A 15916-nucleotide genomic window follows, 5' to 3' on the forward strand; every position below is an offset into this window, starting at 1 on the left:
TAAAAACAAGCAGAGATCTCTGTGTGCAGCTGAGATCAGGTGATTTAAACCTTTGAATGTGAATAGTGCACAATGATTTTGTTTTCTAACTGTGTGAGGCACTGTTCTGTAAGATTAAGAGAAGGATATCGTTGTTGTTTTTTTAAATAGGAATAATGTGGCGGTTTGAAACATATAAATTAGCCAGTAATCCGGAGAAAGCCTGCGAGAAGAGAGAAAAAAGAGTGTGTGTGTGTGTGTGTGTGTGTGTGTGTGTGTGTGTGTGTGTGTATGTGTGTGTATGTGTGTGTGTGTGTGTATGTGTGTGTGTGTGTGTGTGTGTGTGTGTGTGTGTGTGTGTGTGTGTGTGTGTGTTCTCTTAAGACCCAAATGTACCGATGTACAGTGTGTGTTTGTGAAATAGATTTGTCTTGAAACCCCCAAAAAATGGGAATAGGCTAAATGTATAACAAAAGCGCTCCTGTTTGTTTGTTTGCTCCTTGCCCGGAGCGTTTGCATTCCTTGAAGTCGTTTTCTTAAAGGGACAGGGAGATCGCCTTCGGGCGCACGCCTCTTGCTTCACGAGCACTCCCTCTGGTTGTCATCCAATCCCAACCTGATACGCTCACCTCCAGCCTATTCACTTGTGAACTGTCAAAGTTTAAAGTCACTCCACATCACAACCACCACCACCACCACCACCAGTGTCCTGGCCCCAGGGGGAAGTTTCCTTCATCCCAGAAGCACTTAATTCATAGGACAAGTTCCATGGTGTTCTACTTCCTGCCTGGATCCACGTGCCAAAGTCTATCTTCTCCTGTTCACAATGAATCTAATGTTATTCTAATTGACTCTCATTCGTTTTTCTCAGTCTCTCCCAGTGGACCTTGCAGCGCGTCCTGATTACGTCTGATATCCAGGGCTACATTTCTTGGTTTGCTGAGTCAAATGTTGGGGATAGACAAATAACTGGTAATAGCCTGTGGCATGGGAGGAAACACAATAAACAATGGACTTGCGAGTCTATCTGAAACTCCCCAGCTCTTCAAAAGGGTCGGTTGTGTTCCCTCCTGGTCCTTGCTTCTGCAGTCCGTGCAAGAGATGCCTCCCTGCCCCGAGCTGGGGGCCAAGGACATGTCGGGCGTCCGCGATGCTCAGACGTGCCAGGACACTTCGGAGCCCTCGAGTTCAAACTCTTCGCCGCACAGTGAATGCAATGTCAAAGGATTTCTCAGGAGAAATGCTTTTATTCTTCTCACGTCGGCCGCCATTATCCTTGGTGAGTCCATTTATGGAAGATTGTCGGTTGAAATCTAACTTAATTCTCTTTGAAAAGTAAAGTATGTCGAATGTATGTAGTCCGACGTCCATTTTATTGACCCATAATATCGAGTGTGTCATATCTATGATGATGGAGAGACACAGTATCTTCGCCCCTTCATTTTAGCTGCGTTATTTTACTCGTGTTGCCAAAATGGTCGTTTCGTGGACATGCTGGCTTAATGAACTGTGTTTACCTTTCATCCAAGGGGGCGTCCTGGGTTTTGCCCTGCACTACGCTGACATGACAGACATGGAAATTCATTATTTCAGCTTTCCCGGGGAGATGCTGCTGAGAATGCTGCAGATGATTGTGCTGCCGCTCATCGTCTCCAGTCTGATCTCAGGTCGGATCCCAACCAAAATCTTCCGCAGCATACTGTACCCCGATATCAGTGATATTATCCAAGAATGAGCACATTGAATCAATCCAACTTGAAGTCGCACTGATATTTTTACAAAGTCTTCTCGTTCCAGGCATGTCCTCCGTGGACATGAAGTCTTATGGGAAAATGGGGCTCCGTGCAGTTTGCTATTACGTCTCGACCACCGTCCTGTCTGTCGTCACTGGCGTTGTCCTGGTCCTTCTCATTCAGCCGGGCCAATCCCCTGGCCGCACGGCGCTGTCCCCTGGTGGTAAATCGGAGTCTGTGCAGACTCTCGACGCCTTCCTGGATCTGATCCGGTGTGTATTAAAAAGGAGTTTTGTCAAATGTCGCTGGCGTCCAGCCCAAATGCTAATCTATTAATCATTCTTTCTTTTTTGGTTTGCAGAAATGTGTTTCCCCCGAATCTAGTGGAAGCTTGTTTCAGAATGGTGAGCTCTGCAGTAGTCGTGCTGTTTTGAATTTTTACTTCTTTCTTTTTTTGTTCTTGTCATCAAATGTTTCCCCCCCATGTCCTTATTTAGTATAAAACAGTTTATTCTGAAACTCTGGATGTCATCAATACGACTGAAAAAAGTGAGTACAATGAGACCCTTTTCTATTTTTCCCGTTCATTTTTTTATTTCAAATGAATTGTTATTATGATGACTTGGCCCTTTAGGCAGCACGATACCAACGCCGGGCACGGTCGATGGGGTCAACATTTTGGGTTTGGTGATGTTCTGCATCGCCTTTGGCCTCATCGTGGGCAAAATGGAGCATGAGGGAAAACCTGTCAAGGACCTTTTCGACTGCATTAGTAAAGCCATCTTGCATCTGGTGGGTGTAGTCATCTGGTAAGCCAAAAACACGAGGATGTGGTTCATCACCATCTTGGCATCTTAACACTGTGGATTGTGTTGTGATCAAGCCATCCATCCCCCTGCAGTGATTTCTTGAATCTCACTTCTCTCCCACAGGTATTCCCCGGTGGGAATCCTCTTCTTGGTTGCGGGGCAGATTTTGAAGATGAAAGACTTCAGTGTTATTGGTCGCCAGGTTACCATGTATAGTGTCACTCTGATCGCGGGCCTGGCAATCCACAGTTTAGTCTTCCTGCCTTTCATCTATTTCATTTTCACACGCAAGAATCCCTTCAGGTTCATGGTCGGTCTCCTCCAGGCTCTCACCACCGCCTTTGGGACTTCATCCAGGTGAGATGGACTTCCAGCTTTCACAAGCTATACATTTGTATGTACATATTTTTAGAACTGTGTTTGTTTTTCTTCACAGCTCTGTGACCCTACCCATCAGCCTGCACTGTCTGGAGAAAAATCTGAGAATGGACACACGGGTGACGCGCTTCATGATGCCTTTAGGGGCCGTCATGACCATGGACGGTACAGCTATCTATCAGGGAGTCGCTGCCATATTCATAGCCCAGGTCTATGATGTGGAACTTAATCTGGGTCAAATCACCATCATCGGGTATATGGTCATATTTTAAACTTTTTTTTTTTAAGTTTAAAAAGTGAAATAATTGTTTTGATGATGAATATGTCACCTGAAGGCTTCTAAACTAAAGAATATCTGGTTCACAATATAGGTAATAGAAAATCTCAGACTTACCATTTTAGAAAGTAGATTTTTCATAACTGATAATTTTATATTTGTAAATTTTCTAATATTATAAATATATATTATTTTTTAAATATATTTTCAATTGTGTGCGGTGGCTCACCGTTGCTCGTTCTTGATCATGTCATTTCAGTTTAACTGCCGTAGTTGCAGCTATCGGAGCAACAGGCATCCCACAGGGCGGCATGGTAACCATGTCAATGGTGTTGTCCTCAGTTGGACTGCCCCTGGAAGGCATTTCATTTATCATCTCGGTTGACTGGATGATGTAAGTGTGTGTGTGTGTGCGCGCGTGTGTGTGTGTGTGTGTGTGTGTGTGTGTGTGTGTGTGTGTGTGTGATCAGGGTTTGAGGAGTAACCTCTCATGTTCATTTCACCATGACAATCTGATAACAAAAATAGAGTCCAATAAATACAATGCCATTATTGTGCTATCTATTACAGATACATATATATATATAAATGTATCAATATATGTATATATGGGATGTATATATTACACTTCTTTGGTAGACTACTTGAAATTTTTGTTAGATAAACACAAGGTTACACTTTCTAAACTTCAGTGTGGTTTTGATAAAATCATGAAGTTATGAGTGTCTAACCCCAGAACCTCTTGTGTGATCGTTGGCAGGGATCGTTTGAGGACGATCACCAATGTGCTGGCCGACTGTTTCGGTGTGGGCGTGGTGAACCACCTCTGCAGACACGAGCTGCAGAGCACTTCAGAAGAACGTTTGGTAGAAGAAGGGGAGGCGGAGATACCTTTCGACTGAGAGGCAAAAACGACACGTAACCGCCCTTCATGTTCTTCTTCCTGCAACACATCATAGCTTTTTATTCAGGCACAATTAATGTTCAGGAAAAGATGGCTCCAGTAGGACACTTGCTGCCCTCCTACATTTACAAAATGTTGAAAAAAAATGATGGGAGTATATCCCCGGTCAATTTCAGCAGCATTTTCATGCAGATTTTGTGTTAAAACTGAAATTGATGATCCTTTCAGACAGAAAATTGTAAAACTGCTGCTACTCTCTAGAATGTTGAAGCATTATATTAATATTAATTATAATATTTAAAAAATTGCCAGGCTGCAGGGAGGAATGCTGCTGTTCAGTGTTGCCTGTTTAGGAGGAACACAAACCCAGTGTATCCTCATTAAGTCATTGTGATATAACTGCGAGGAAAAATGATTAATGGTTGGTTTTTGTTTGAAATGAAGAAGTTCTGAATCAAATAGGTCATGCTAGAAAATTGCAAGCATTCCTTTTCCGATTTGATTGTTTTCATGGTCAACAGATATGAAAAGAATTTGTTCTAGCAAGAATCATGACGCTTGTTGGATTCATGCAATTGGAGGCACAGATTTGTTCTGTTTAGAACAACAAAACTTATTCTGTCGCAAAATGATGTGATTTTTCTGTGAAATTTACTTAACGCCAAATAAATTCACACTTTAATCCTTTGTTTCCTTTGTTTAATCTGACTGTATAATCCTTCACAACAGAAAACATAAAATATACACATTTACATCTTTCACAGGAATTCACCTCAATCACTGCCATATATTATAATTTATGGATATTTACATATTTTACAATGTCACGCGTGAGACACAGCACATTACTCATCGGGTGCAATTGAGTTGGAAAGGGGCGGAAATGCGTCTATGTCCCCAAACTCCATTTACATTGTATTTCTTTAAGGAATATACTGTATGTGCCGCCCACCGCCAGTGACGACGCGACGTCAGTGACAACCACAGCTTCCAGCCACCATGTCATTGTACTGCTTCAGCACCACATTCTCATCTTCGTCGAAGTAGAGCAGGTTGATGGAGAAGAGCTTGTCTGGCACGCAGCACGGCGTCTCGATGCCTTTCATCAGCTTCAGGGCGTTGATGATGGACTGGACGGTGGCGTGGTTGGTTGGCCTCATGTTCTGACCCAGGGGGAAGGGGCAGGAGCCCTTGCAGTGGTACGCGTTGTAACCCCTGGGAGAGACGATCCAGCCCGACCAGCCGATCTCCTCGAAGTCGACGTAGAGAGGCAGGCGCTGGCAGGACGTGGACATGCCGTCCTCCTCGCTGTAGTCCAGGGAGCGGGCGCTGCGGGAGGGTGGACCCGACATGGGGGCCAGGGGCAGGCTGGGGGTGGCTTCAGTATCGTTTGGGTCTGGTGAAGGAACAGAGAGCTTTCTGTTAGACGTCACTGTAATTTGTTGCATAGTGCACATGTAGGTTGAGATCTACAGTGGGTTGGGCAGAGTTTTTATTTATATTTGTAAATCTTTTGTGCTATGTTTTCACTCAAAAAACATTTATCTTCACCGTTGAGATTCAGGAATTTCAATAGCTATATGGATTACTGTTTTAACATTTAAAAAAAATTCAAACTTAATCGGAGAATCGCATATTTGAAAGTGAAGCAAGTAAGAATGTAATAGTGACAACGAATCCAATGTGTTTCAAATGCTGAATAACCAAGTTTATGCAGCATTAACCTGGTTGTTGTGTATTTACAACACTAATATTGCTTTTATTAAAAAAAGGGGGGGGTTGGTTGAATAATCAAAAACTGAAAAGAGTAAAAATGTAGGGTTGGGGGGCCAGAACCCCCACTGTGGCATCATAATTCTTGTCTACACCCCTGCTCATCAGCAGTAAGATCACTGAAATGCCTGAGCTGTGTATTTTTACGAAGCGTGGACATAACCTGACCAATCAAATGACACCGAGGTCGACTCTAATCTTACCTGCATTCTCGAGGGTGGTGGAGCGGCGGCCGTCGTCGGTGAAGAGAACCAACATGGGCTGCTTGCTCTGGTGGTGGTTGCGTCCGGAGGCAAAGCGGATGAGTTTCAGATCCACCTGGCTTCCACCCAGGGTCTGAACCACCACGTGGAGGCCCAGGTTGCTGCCCTCGTCCACCATCCACGAGCGAACCTTCACGGAGAAGTGCACATCAGTCAGTTGAAACTCTATCCTGTTCAGTATTTCCTTCAATGCAGGACGTGCAGAGGAGAGGATACTTACAGCTTGTGTGATGGTGAACACCTCCCAACCAGTGGAGTGGACTGGGATGAGTCGAGAAGACAGCAGCTTCCTGCCCTGGCTGCTGTTGGTTTTGGTGGTGTCAAGCAGCTGATACACACTAACCTGGATGGAACAGAAGGAATGGAGCCAACATTAGAAGCGTCCATGGGAGAAAATGCATGGATTTTTTTGGGGGGGGGGTTCGTTCAAGGGGTCACATACTTGGCAGAAGTGGTGCCTGTTGAACGTGGATGTCGCCTGAGGTCGCAGCTTGAAAAGATGCAGCTCTGCAGTTAGAATCTTCTCACTTCTGGCAACCATGGACAGGTTGAACCTGAACTCCACCTGCTCGCTTCTCACTGCAAGGGAATGTTACACAATTAAGAGCCCGAAACAATCCTGCGTTCGACCTTCCACAGCAGCCAATTGGAAAAAAAAAACATGCTTGGGATAAGAATCGCGTCTTACATTTGTCAAAGAAACTGCGCACGGTATTCCCCTCCAGCAGGTACGGGTCCTTGGTCACACCATCCACATCGGCCACCGTGTTGTACAGGTCCAGCATGTACTGAGGCGCCTGCTTGTGTCCGTGCATGGCGGGCGGGTCCTCCATCCCAAAAACCTCCAGCAGTCTCTTGATGGCGGCCGAGCGGACCTCCTGCGACTCGTTCTCCAGGTGGTTGAGCGAAGGCCGCGCAGCCACCGCGCACACCAGGGCGGCGAGGCTGAGCACGAACATCGACATCTCCGAGTGCGTGGGTGGAGCTGCTGCGCAATCGGCGTCCTCAGGGAAAAGCGCACGGCCGGCCAGCAACTTGAAGTCGGAGTGACTGTCGGGCTCCTGGGAGCTGGACTTTTTATATCAAATGCCCCCGTTGGCTCCCCAGTGGCCCCCGAGGGCCTCGGTAAACAGCAGTAAAGATGCTATTTGGTCGCAAATGTAAATCACCAATCAGCCAATGTAAAGGGAGACTAATGGCGGCGTTAACAAGGTGTGAACCCCGACTGTAGATTTCATCCGAGCCCATTGTCTCCACGTCTGGCAATAAAGGCTCAGATAAACTAAATCCAGCCTTTTGAAGAGAAAAAAAAGTTCCACACTTGCCGACCGGGGAGTATGCTGTTGCGGGAAATATAGATTTCACTGATAAGTAACTTGTATAGTTGAGAGGTGTAAAACAGTGTGAGGAGAATGAGCTCGGCGCTGATCTCCTGAGGAAGTGCACTCGCCGCGGGAGGTTAACTGCGCCTGAATGAATCCATTAATTTAGAATAATGGGCACAGAGTTTAGGGTCGAAATGAATTACTTCGACAAAGAGACTGGTGTCGCTGGCTACACGTCGTGAGATTTGCATGACCGCTTATCCAGTTGGGGTTGGAAAAAAAATCACCTTACCTCATGTTTTCTCTTTTTATAGAACTGCAAAAGGACCAACTTCCTCCATGGCATAAGATGGAGTGGTGCGTAAAATGTTTTTTAGTTTTTCCCCTTATAAGGTACGTTTCTTTATATTATTTGCAGCAGTTTGATATTTGTCGTTCTGAATATAGCCTGCAGTGTAAATTCCCTCAATATTTTTTTTATAGATAGTGACTTGTACTCAGGGAAATGTTGCATTTGGATACCTTGTTTTTCCATCAACAATTCAAATACAGAATATCTCTGTTATGTATCTGTATTGGATAATTATTGATATTAACACTGATCAAGAAAGAACATTTTGTGTAGATTACGCTTTTCCAGTTATTTCTCAAAGCATTTCAGGGAACTCAAGACTTTGCGCACTGTGCCATTTGGTGCCTTTGATCCTTAGGCACAGTTTACGCACGAGCAAAAAGACAACTTGAGACCGAAAGAACCTTCCCCCACTGTAATAAACATTTAAGAGATCAAAGTTGTTTTTTCCCCTTTCGTGGCACCTTTCAAACAAGCCATAAAACCTCTCCTCTTTAGATGACGCAGAAAACTGTTGTTTCACACTGTGATATCAAAATAAGAAGCGATTAACGACCCGCACGTGTGTTGTTTCAAAGAGACATTCGAAAGGTTGGTTTGTCTTTCACGTGTTCCTTTTCAGTGTTGTTCCAAAAGCTGTATTTTGGTCGGTTGACCATGGTACTTATTCAAACTTCTTTTCAGATTCCATTGATTTATAGAATGTGTTAAAATCTAAAACATTATATTTCAGGTCTGCAGAGTTTTTGTTTTGCTCGAAAGGTTTGTTTTTGTTCCACTTAAACAATACGTTTTATACTAATATACTATATTAAAGTTATATATATATATGTATATATCATCAAAGGTGGACCACTGCACTATTGTTTTGCTGTAAAATGTAAAGTGTCATCTACTTTCTTGGTGACCTAAGCTGCCTGTGACACCTTTCCAGCACATGAAATGTTTCATTAGCAGTTTGTGTAAAATGTTTTCCACAGTGGTCGAATGAAAATTCACATTATTGCTGTGGTATTAAATTTATTTACAAATTATCATTTTTACATATATTTACATATAATACAATAATACTTTAGAGTAGAAACGTCTCGGATGAATGACACAGTATTGGTTTCGGTCAGTGGGCTGCAGCCACCGTGGATCCGACATTGGAAGCCCACGGCTCTTGGAGGTTGTTGTCCCACTAGAGGGCACAGCGTTCAGTTTTGGCAAAGGCAGGAAGTGATGGAGAGGACGGTGCGCAGCAGCCCGTGCTGGTTGAGGAAGCTTTGGCTCTCGTAGCCTTGAGGAACACAGGAGCTGGACTGTCTCTCGGCCCATAAGTGGCAGAGTTCAGGATTAGATGGGCTCCTGCAGAAGAAATAAAGAGGGGCAAGATTCAAATCATTTCCACTGCATCAAACAACCTCCCGTTGTGCCGTGTGTCTCCCAGAACATTGTTGTTTTTTTTAAACTGGACAAATCTTTTTAGTCTTTAGCCTGTCGTCAGTACCGCAACAAAGTTTGTCTCGTCCTATTTTCATTGTGCCATATTGGTCTTTCCATTGATTTGATTGACAAGATAAGATAGAACTTTATTCATCCCATGGAAATTTACGAACTGATTGAAGTTCTTATTTTAAGTTTCAACTGGGATTATTCCTGTGTAAACTTTAGCGAAGAAATAATGATTGTGATGACAAAACTAATGCTGCTACCGCTGGAAAAACAAGGGATTTCGAATGATTAAGTGATTCCCTTTGAGACGTGCATTAGGTCAGGACTTGCATTGTCATTTGTGCAGAGTTACGCCTCGTCAGGCCACACAAATCCAAGTCCTACGAATCTGGAAAGTGGACCTTTCCCTTCTAGACTGAGAGCCACACTTGTTATAAGTCTGCCACGATTTGAAAAATAAAAGCAGAATGTTGGAGAGAGAGCTAAGAAGGCCAACATGCTGGGCTCCGAAGGTGTCAGAGCTCACAGGCAATTGTTATGAGAAGGGCAGGGCGGGAGGTGTGTGTGTGTGTGTGTGTGTGTGTGTGTGTGTGTGTGTGTGTGTGTGTGTGTGTGTGTGTGTGTCAGGCAGCTGCCTTCATACTTACCTGAGAAGGCATCGGTTTCCTGTAGTGCAGCCTCCCAAACATCTGCCCACATCTATTTCCTGCGGAGAAATTAGCAACACAGAGAAGAGGCAATGAGCTCACAGCTGGACACAAATATTGACCCAGTGGAGCCGGGGGCCAGCTGCTGCTCCGCACCGTCGACTGCTTTGATTCGACACCTGCGTGGGCCATTTGTGTTTGCGCTAGCTGCTCACACCTCTGGTGCTGAAGACACAGCAGATGACCGGCGCTGGGGCGAGAGAGCAATTCAACTTGAATCCTCCGGCAACACATTTATTTAATTCAAAAGTAAACCAACATTATAACAATTTCTAACATTATCTCATTGTCGAATGGTTTAAACCGCTGTGCGGAGAATAATATGTCTGAATTTAAGTTTGGTTGCTGTTTTAGATGACATAATCCTTTATTCGTCGCACAACGGGGACATTTGGGTAGCGACTACCCAACATTGCCAATGTTGACTGTATTTCAAGTCAACCTGGCAGGCTATTGGGTTAAGTTTAGTGTCCCAAATGAACAAAAACTTCCTTTGAAATGTATTTTTTTCGCCATGACAAAGTGAAATGTGTTGGTTTCACTATCAAGTTGTTCTTTTTCGACCGCTGCAGACTATTTTTCCTTTCCTCGAACCAAGTGGCAGAAATCCCTGCCCTGTTTTTTCTATTGGATTGAAACCTGCCAGTCTGCGATGTGTATTGCTGCGGGCTGCGCATGAATAATCACGCCACACATCCTGAAGTCCTTCACACCAGGATGTGCGGTGCCAGCCACTGGCCGGCGGGTCAGTTTGATTAATTGCCGTCTTCCACGCCTGTCCGATGAATGGAGATACTTCATTAACCGTCTGGCGGCAAACTCGAACCCCCCGTTTCCTCTCAACTCGGTCACAAAGGCGATGTGTGAAAGTGGCATCGCAAATGGAATCGCTGCTCTGGTGTTAAGTATGCCGTGCTAATCAAAGAAGAAAATGAGGTTTGGGGTAAGAGCTGTGGATGGAGATATGTAGAAACACTTACTTTTAGCCTCTCTTCTTTGACTCCATCGGCATGGTGGACTATTTCATAGTAGTACTCCACGTACGGGACCCTGTAGCAGCTCTCCTTCAGCTCGCAGGTCACCACGGTCTGGATGAGATCCACTTTGTTCGGGGTTTCCACCAGAGCTGAGTCGAACTTGGTGGGGACACAGGAGAATCCCTCTGGGAATGATTGTTAAAGGAAATGTGAGATTCATACGCCGGAAGAACAGCTCAATTATGATTTGTGATAGAAGTCTAAACAAACAGATAGTCCGAAGAGCAGCTCCTGCAATGCACGAGACAATAACTTATTGACATGACGTATTTTGACGCTGTTAAGAGGTTGTTTACATTGGTACTTTCTGAACACTGAGGTGAAAAGGGGTTTTATATTTTCATAAGGGTGTGGTCAAAGTTCTTTTTAATTTTAAAAACAAACCCTTCAACTGTTTATGTTAATGTAGCTTTTTTTGCCAAAATGTTAGAGTTTGAGCCTGAACTTTGTCAGAATATATGAAAAGTTATAAATCCCATAGCAGTCAATCAATTTAGGGCCTGTAGTGTATCTTATACTGTACTAGAATGTAAATATCTTGTAAATGTCTTGCAGTACATTATGTTTGTGTTTTGACTAAAATGTACCATACATGGATTTGAGATTATTATTTTTTTTGGCAAAAACACAAACATAATGTCCTGTAAGACATTAACAAGATATTTACATTGTGCCCTGTTACAATGATATGCAAAACAAATAAAATACTTCACAGTAAAGTAAAGTAAGCCAATATAACTTCTAAATAAAAAAAATCTTTATGTATCCTGTCATATTTGACTTAATTTTGCGAATTGTGAGACTGTACCAACATAGTCATCTTTAAAACAATATAGAATCTGTGACTGTTTATATATATATATATATATATATATATATATATATATATATATATATATATATATATATATATATATATATATATATATATATATGAATGACATATTGAGTGACCTATTTATGTTTCAAGGTAATGTAATGTATCATAATAATCTTTCCATTTCTAAATTGATAATTTGGCATTCGATAACCAGCTGTCCTCAGATGAGCACAACTTCCTTTTTTGTTTATTGGCGTTTTAGGCCGGATGAATCTACCTCACACACACACACACACACACACCTGGGGAGCCCTTGGACCGGGAGCATCCTCCCACGTCGACGACCGTCTCGTACGGGGTCTCGGAGTAGTAGGTCCTGAGCGCGGGGACGCGGAGACACTGGCTCAGCTTGACCTCACAGTCGCACTCCTCGACCACCTCCACCTCCCGGGGCCCCTCCAGCAGCAGCACCCGCTCCACGCGCATCGCGGTCGGCGCGCACACCTGGTTGGCGCCGCACGAGGGCCGCTGGTGCAGCAGCTGGTGCGGCGGCTCCGCGCGCTCTGCGGCGGCGGGTCCCCGGGCCCCCGTCTTTTGTGAGGCGGTTGGGAAAAGTGGAGAATAGTTTAGGTCAAACACGTCTGAACTTGTTCGTCTGCGCGTAAAAGTGGCGCAAATTATTTCGGATGCGCTTAATGGTTTATCTTTCACTTTGTGATGTTTATGCCAAAATACAAAAAAATAGCATTTATTTATACACACACACACACACACACACACATATATATATGTATGTGTGTATATATCTATTACAGTAACACTGAGATTGTGCCAAACATGCTGTTTTAATGCTTTTACGCAGACCTCCTCCATGTCAGAGTGGTCCTAATAGATAACCACGGGGAGTTACAGCGCGCCCTAGTGGCCGTGTTGGGAAACGTCACTTACTTTTTTGCTCCTGAGAAATTCCAGCATTGAGGAATATTTTGAATAGTCCTGCTGCCCTGTTTCGTGAGGAGGCCTGGATGCTCCCCCACAGTGCGACCTGCACGTTCCCATGTCAACACTGACTGGACTCCCAGAGATGTCTGACGAGAGAGAGAGAGAGAGAGAGAGAGAGGGGAACAAGTGATTAGATAGACAGATAGATACGTAAATTATGAAAAGACATAATGCTAGAGTTGTCGCGCTTTACCTTGTCCAATGTACACAAAGTGGCTCTGTCTCTTGCAGCACATTCTCTGTGTGAACAGGTTCCTGTGATCAATGTGTTTGGCCAACACCCCGGTCACTAGAAAAACACAAACACAAACACACATTAGTGCCGTCAGCGACCTAAAATGGTATCAAGTAAGATATTTAGTTAAAGTTTAATATTTAGTGTCAAAGACAAAATGTGAGTGAGCAGGAATCTATTTTCTTCAGGGTCATTAGAAAAAAAACAACCCTAATATTAGTATTTGTTATAAGAGCTTCCTGGGAAAATCATAAAAATATATTCCAGTTCATCTGGAAATATACATTTTTGATTTGCAAGAGGACAAAAAAAACCTTCAGTCTGTAGTTATAGTAATTTGACCTCACTGCTGCAGTTGCAGCAATACATGTGAACACAACACACACACTTCTTCCAGCAACACATCCTCTCCCACCCCTCATTGTTAAATCACATAACAAGGGATTAGCGGGTATATTTGAGCAGGCCGCTCTTAATCCAGCGAGTTCAGAGACGCTTCGTGTCACAGCGACAGTAGAGTAGAGCAAAAGCAAACAGTACTTACAGGTCAGGTGGAGGGCGCACAGGAGGACAAGGAACGACCAGGTCACTTCCATGGCTTTGGTCCGAATCTGCTCCTCAGCTGCCAGATCCCGAGTGTCCCTCGGCTCAGCGACGCCTCTGATACTTATACGGGATCGAGCTTCGGGCCCCAAATGTCACCCCAAAAAAAAAAACAGGTCTCAGAGTGGTGTGGCGTCTCAAAGAAAAGTGAGAGCTAATCAAATTTCCATGCTGAAAGCCTGGCGGGATGGTGTTCCTTACAAGCAGGGGCCACTTCAAAGGGAACCGCTGCAGCTCTCCTTGTTTCTGCTGCCAGAGGACCCAGCGGCTCGAGTGTGTCGACCGGGCCTGAGCTCAGCCTAATGAAGTGCTTAAGTAGCCTCGAGCCATTAAAGTGTCGCTCATTCAAAGGCATTAATCATCTTTTATCTCAGGGGGAAGGTGTTTGGCACCTCTGACTTAAAACAAAACCCGGCCCAAACACATAAACAGGATCAGCGTGGGGGCCTGCCGAAAACTCCGGCACCTTTGTGTTTATTCAACATGGCACCAAATGGCCAGACCCCGAAGAGCTGCCCTTCAAATCTAAAAGGCCTCTCCCTTTTTCTCCAGAGATAGTGGAACGATTGAGACCCAAAATGAAGATACTGTATAGTCAGACGGCTTCCCAGACATGTACGCGACTGTGAATTTATGATATCTACTCAGGTCAAATGGAAACTTGACAAAGAACACAGAATGCAGGCAAAGGGTCAAGAACAACCTGGTGTTTTTATCATTTATAAGTCTAACAGGGCCAATCTAAATACACAGTTTTGTTCCTTTTTTCACATCACACGATACTCCACCCGAATCACAAGGAAGAAGTTTGCGATGTCGGCGAATTTGCTGATTTTCCATTCGTACCCTTAATAAGGTGTTAGTCCTTCTTTGAAGTGGTGATGTGATCCCCTCATTTTCCCCCGGGATCAACGGATCATCGTTCAGAGAGCCGTCGGCACTCAGACACCTTGATTAAGGTGATGCCCTCGGCGGTTTCAATTGTTGATTCCTTTCATTAAGCTACGACAAATCTTATTGAACCTCCATCATAACCGTGGGTAAACCCCAGATTCAGACATAGTAATTACATGATTTAATTATGTAGATCGTATGATATGTTGATAATAGACCAAAAACGCAATGAAAATGATCACAACTCGCAGGTTTTGGGCCTTAAAGGGCAAGGAAGGGTCAAACATGTTCTTAAGTAAAATAAAAATTAGACTGAGGCTTTGTCATTCAGTCTGTATGCAGCTGTATACCAGAGGTCATCAGGGGTCACAGGTTATCAAGTTTGAAAGTCACCACAGAATAAACTTTGTGAGTTTGATAATAAGACTCTCAACTCACAGGAAATGAAATGCTGTGTTGCTGACAAACATCGGTAGCTGTTCTGCTGCTTTCGTTTTTGTCACATGATCTTCTTCAGCAGATTAAGTTTGACCAGTTGTCACACAATTGTAGAAAAATTCTTCAAATTTGAAAAAGAACATCTGCAAAACACTTCAGTTCAAGAATAAACCTCAGGCCTCCACACTGCTGGGTTGTTTTTAATTTTGAACTTTTTTTAAATTGTAGAAAAAATTTTAAAGGTCATTTTAGATGCTTTAATCGCCATTTGGTTTATTGATTTTATGCTGGCCTCAAAAAAATTCTCTCTTTGTGTCATTCGCTGTCAATTAAATGAAGTTCAACAAAATATGCTGGGTCCATTTTATCTTTAACATTTTCATCTTTTCATCCATTAGTCCTCTTAAAGATGGACACTGACTCTCTGTGACTCATTCTGTTACTCGCCTCCAATATTGCATATCTTTAATTTTGCTCCGGAAAAACACACCTGTATGAAGGCAGCTACTCTCTCTCTCTCTCTCTCTCTCTCTCTCTCTCTCTCTCTCTCTCTCTCTCTCTCTCTCTGTGTCTCTCTCTCTCTCCGCTCATCGGAGGACTTAAACTCAACACTGCATTGTGCTGAGATAATCACAGGGGTTGTGATTGGATTACCATGACTCATGTCATGAGCATGCATCCTATGTATGATGACTGCAGCACAATCCCTGTGTCCAGTCTGGGCGGCAGAGGTTGATGGGAGCGACGGGGGGGTGGGGGTGGGGGGGGACATCCACGTGTCTCTGCAGTCTCGTGTCGGCCTGGTCTCATTGTCCGTATCTGGGTCACTGGGTCACAAGGCCACAAAGGTTTCGGTTTAGGATATGAGAGCAAAATAGCATTGTTTTTCTTTTTGGTTTGTTTTGATTTTGTAACAGCACCCCCCCCCCCCCCCCCCCCCCCCCCCCCCC

The 15916-nt window shown here is 44.0% G+C and overlaps 3 protein-coding genes across 5 annotated transcripts; 1 reads left to right on the forward strand and 2 right to left on the reverse strand.

The window, feature by feature from the left end:
- The first annotated feature begins 318 nt into the window (after window positions 1–318).
- On the forward strand, window positions 319–4674 carry LOC118310299 (excitatory amino acid transporter 1-like). The gene is made up of 10 exons (XM_047331777.1): window positions 319–1258; window positions 1509–1646; window positions 1777–1984; window positions 2074–2116; window positions 2210–2261; window positions 2347–2521; window positions 2645–2878; window positions 2958–3152; window positions 3436–3570; window positions 3937–4674. Exons 1-10 carry the CDS (start codon window positions 967–969, stop codon window positions 4076–4078), a joined length of 1614 nt encoding a protein of 537 aa, XP_047187733.1. The 5' UTR covers window positions 319–966; the 3' UTR covers window positions 4079–4674.
- Window positions 4675–4786: 112 nt separating this feature from the next.
- Window positions 4787–8374, reverse strand: LOC118310301 (anti-dorsalizing morphogenic protein). Its single transcript, XM_035633105.2, has 5 exons — window positions 6805–8374; window positions 6559–6695; window positions 6337–6459; window positions 6057–6246; window positions 4787–5476 (listed from the first exon to the last, which is right to left on the reverse strand). Exons 1-5 carry the CDS (start codon window positions 7079–7081, stop codon window positions 5052–5054), a joined length of 1152 nt encoding a protein of 383 aa, XP_035488998.1. The 5' UTR covers window positions 7082–8374; the 3' UTR covers window positions 4787–5051.
- Window positions 8375–8390: 16 nt separating this feature from the next.
- Window positions 8391–15886, reverse strand: pnhd (pinhead). Of its 3 annotated transcripts, XM_035633110.2 has the most exons (7): window positions 13576–15886; window positions 12990–13085; window positions 12739–12882; window positions 12097–12357; window positions 10918–11099; window positions 9878–9936; window positions 8391–9143 (listed from the first exon to the last, which is right to left on the reverse strand). In XM_035633110.2, exons 1-7 carry the CDS (start codon window positions 13625–13627, stop codon window positions 8993–8995), a joined length of 945 nt encoding a protein of 314 aa, XP_035489003.2. In that variant the 5' UTR covers window positions 13628–15886; the 3' UTR covers window positions 8391–8992. The 3 variants fall into 3 exon arrangements, with proteins under 3 accessions (XP_035489003.2, XP_047187735.1, XP_047187734.1); XM_047331779.1 differs by having other exon boundaries at window positions 12097–13085; XM_047331778.1 differs by having other exon boundaries at window positions 12097–15886.
- Window positions 15887–15916: the final 30 nt, after the last annotated feature.

Source organism: Scophthalmus maximus, chromosome 5 (genome assembly GCF_022379125.1).
Source record: "Scophthalmus maximus strain ysfricsl-2021 chromosome 5, ASM2237912v1, whole genome shotgun sequence".
Taxonomy (NCBI): Eukaryota; Metazoa; Chordata; class Actinopteri; order Pleuronectiformes; family Scophthalmidae; genus Scophthalmus; species Scophthalmus maximus.

Excerpts from the sequence above, each read along its gene's own strand:
- LOC118310301 (XM_035633105.2), bottom strand. The coding sequence starts at position 7,081 with ATGTCGATGTTCGTGCTCAGCCTCGCCGCCCTGGTGTGCGCGGTGGCT. Across the intron at positions 6,460-6,558 it reads ACAGGCACCACTTCTGCCAA|GTTAGTGTGTATCAGCTGCT; the intron begins GTATGTGACCCC and ends TGTTCCATCCAG. Across the intron at positions 5,477-6,056 it reads CACCACCCTCGAGAATGCAG|ACCCAAACGATACTGAAGCC; the intron begins GTAAGATTAGAG and ends TTCCTTCACCAG.
- pnhd (XM_047331779.1), bottom strand. The coding sequence starts at position 12,667 with ATGGAGGAGGTCTGCGTAAAAGCATTAAAACAGCATGTTTGGCACAAT. Across the intron at positions 11,100-12,096 it reads CCGGTCCAAGGGCTCCCCAG|AGGGATTCTCCTGTGTCCCC; the intron begins GTGTGTGTGTGT and ends AATCATTCCCAG. Across the intron at positions 9,937-10,917 it reads TCAAAGAAGAGAGGCTAAAA|GAAATAGATGTGGGCAGATG; the intron begins GTAAGTGTTTCT and ends ATTTCTCCGCAG.
- LOC118310299 (XM_047331777.1), top strand. The coding sequence starts at position 967 with ATGGGAGGAAACACAATAAACAATGGACTTGCGAGTCTATCTGAAACT. Across the intron at positions 1,647-1,776 it reads CGTCTCCAGTCTGATCTCAG|GCATGTCCTCCGTGGACATG; the intron begins GTCGGATCCCAA and ends TTCTCGTTCCAG. Across the intron at positions 3,153-3,435 it reads GGTCAAATCACCATCATCGG|TTTAACTGCCGTAGTTGCAG; the intron begins GTATATGGTCAT and ends ATGTCATTTCAG.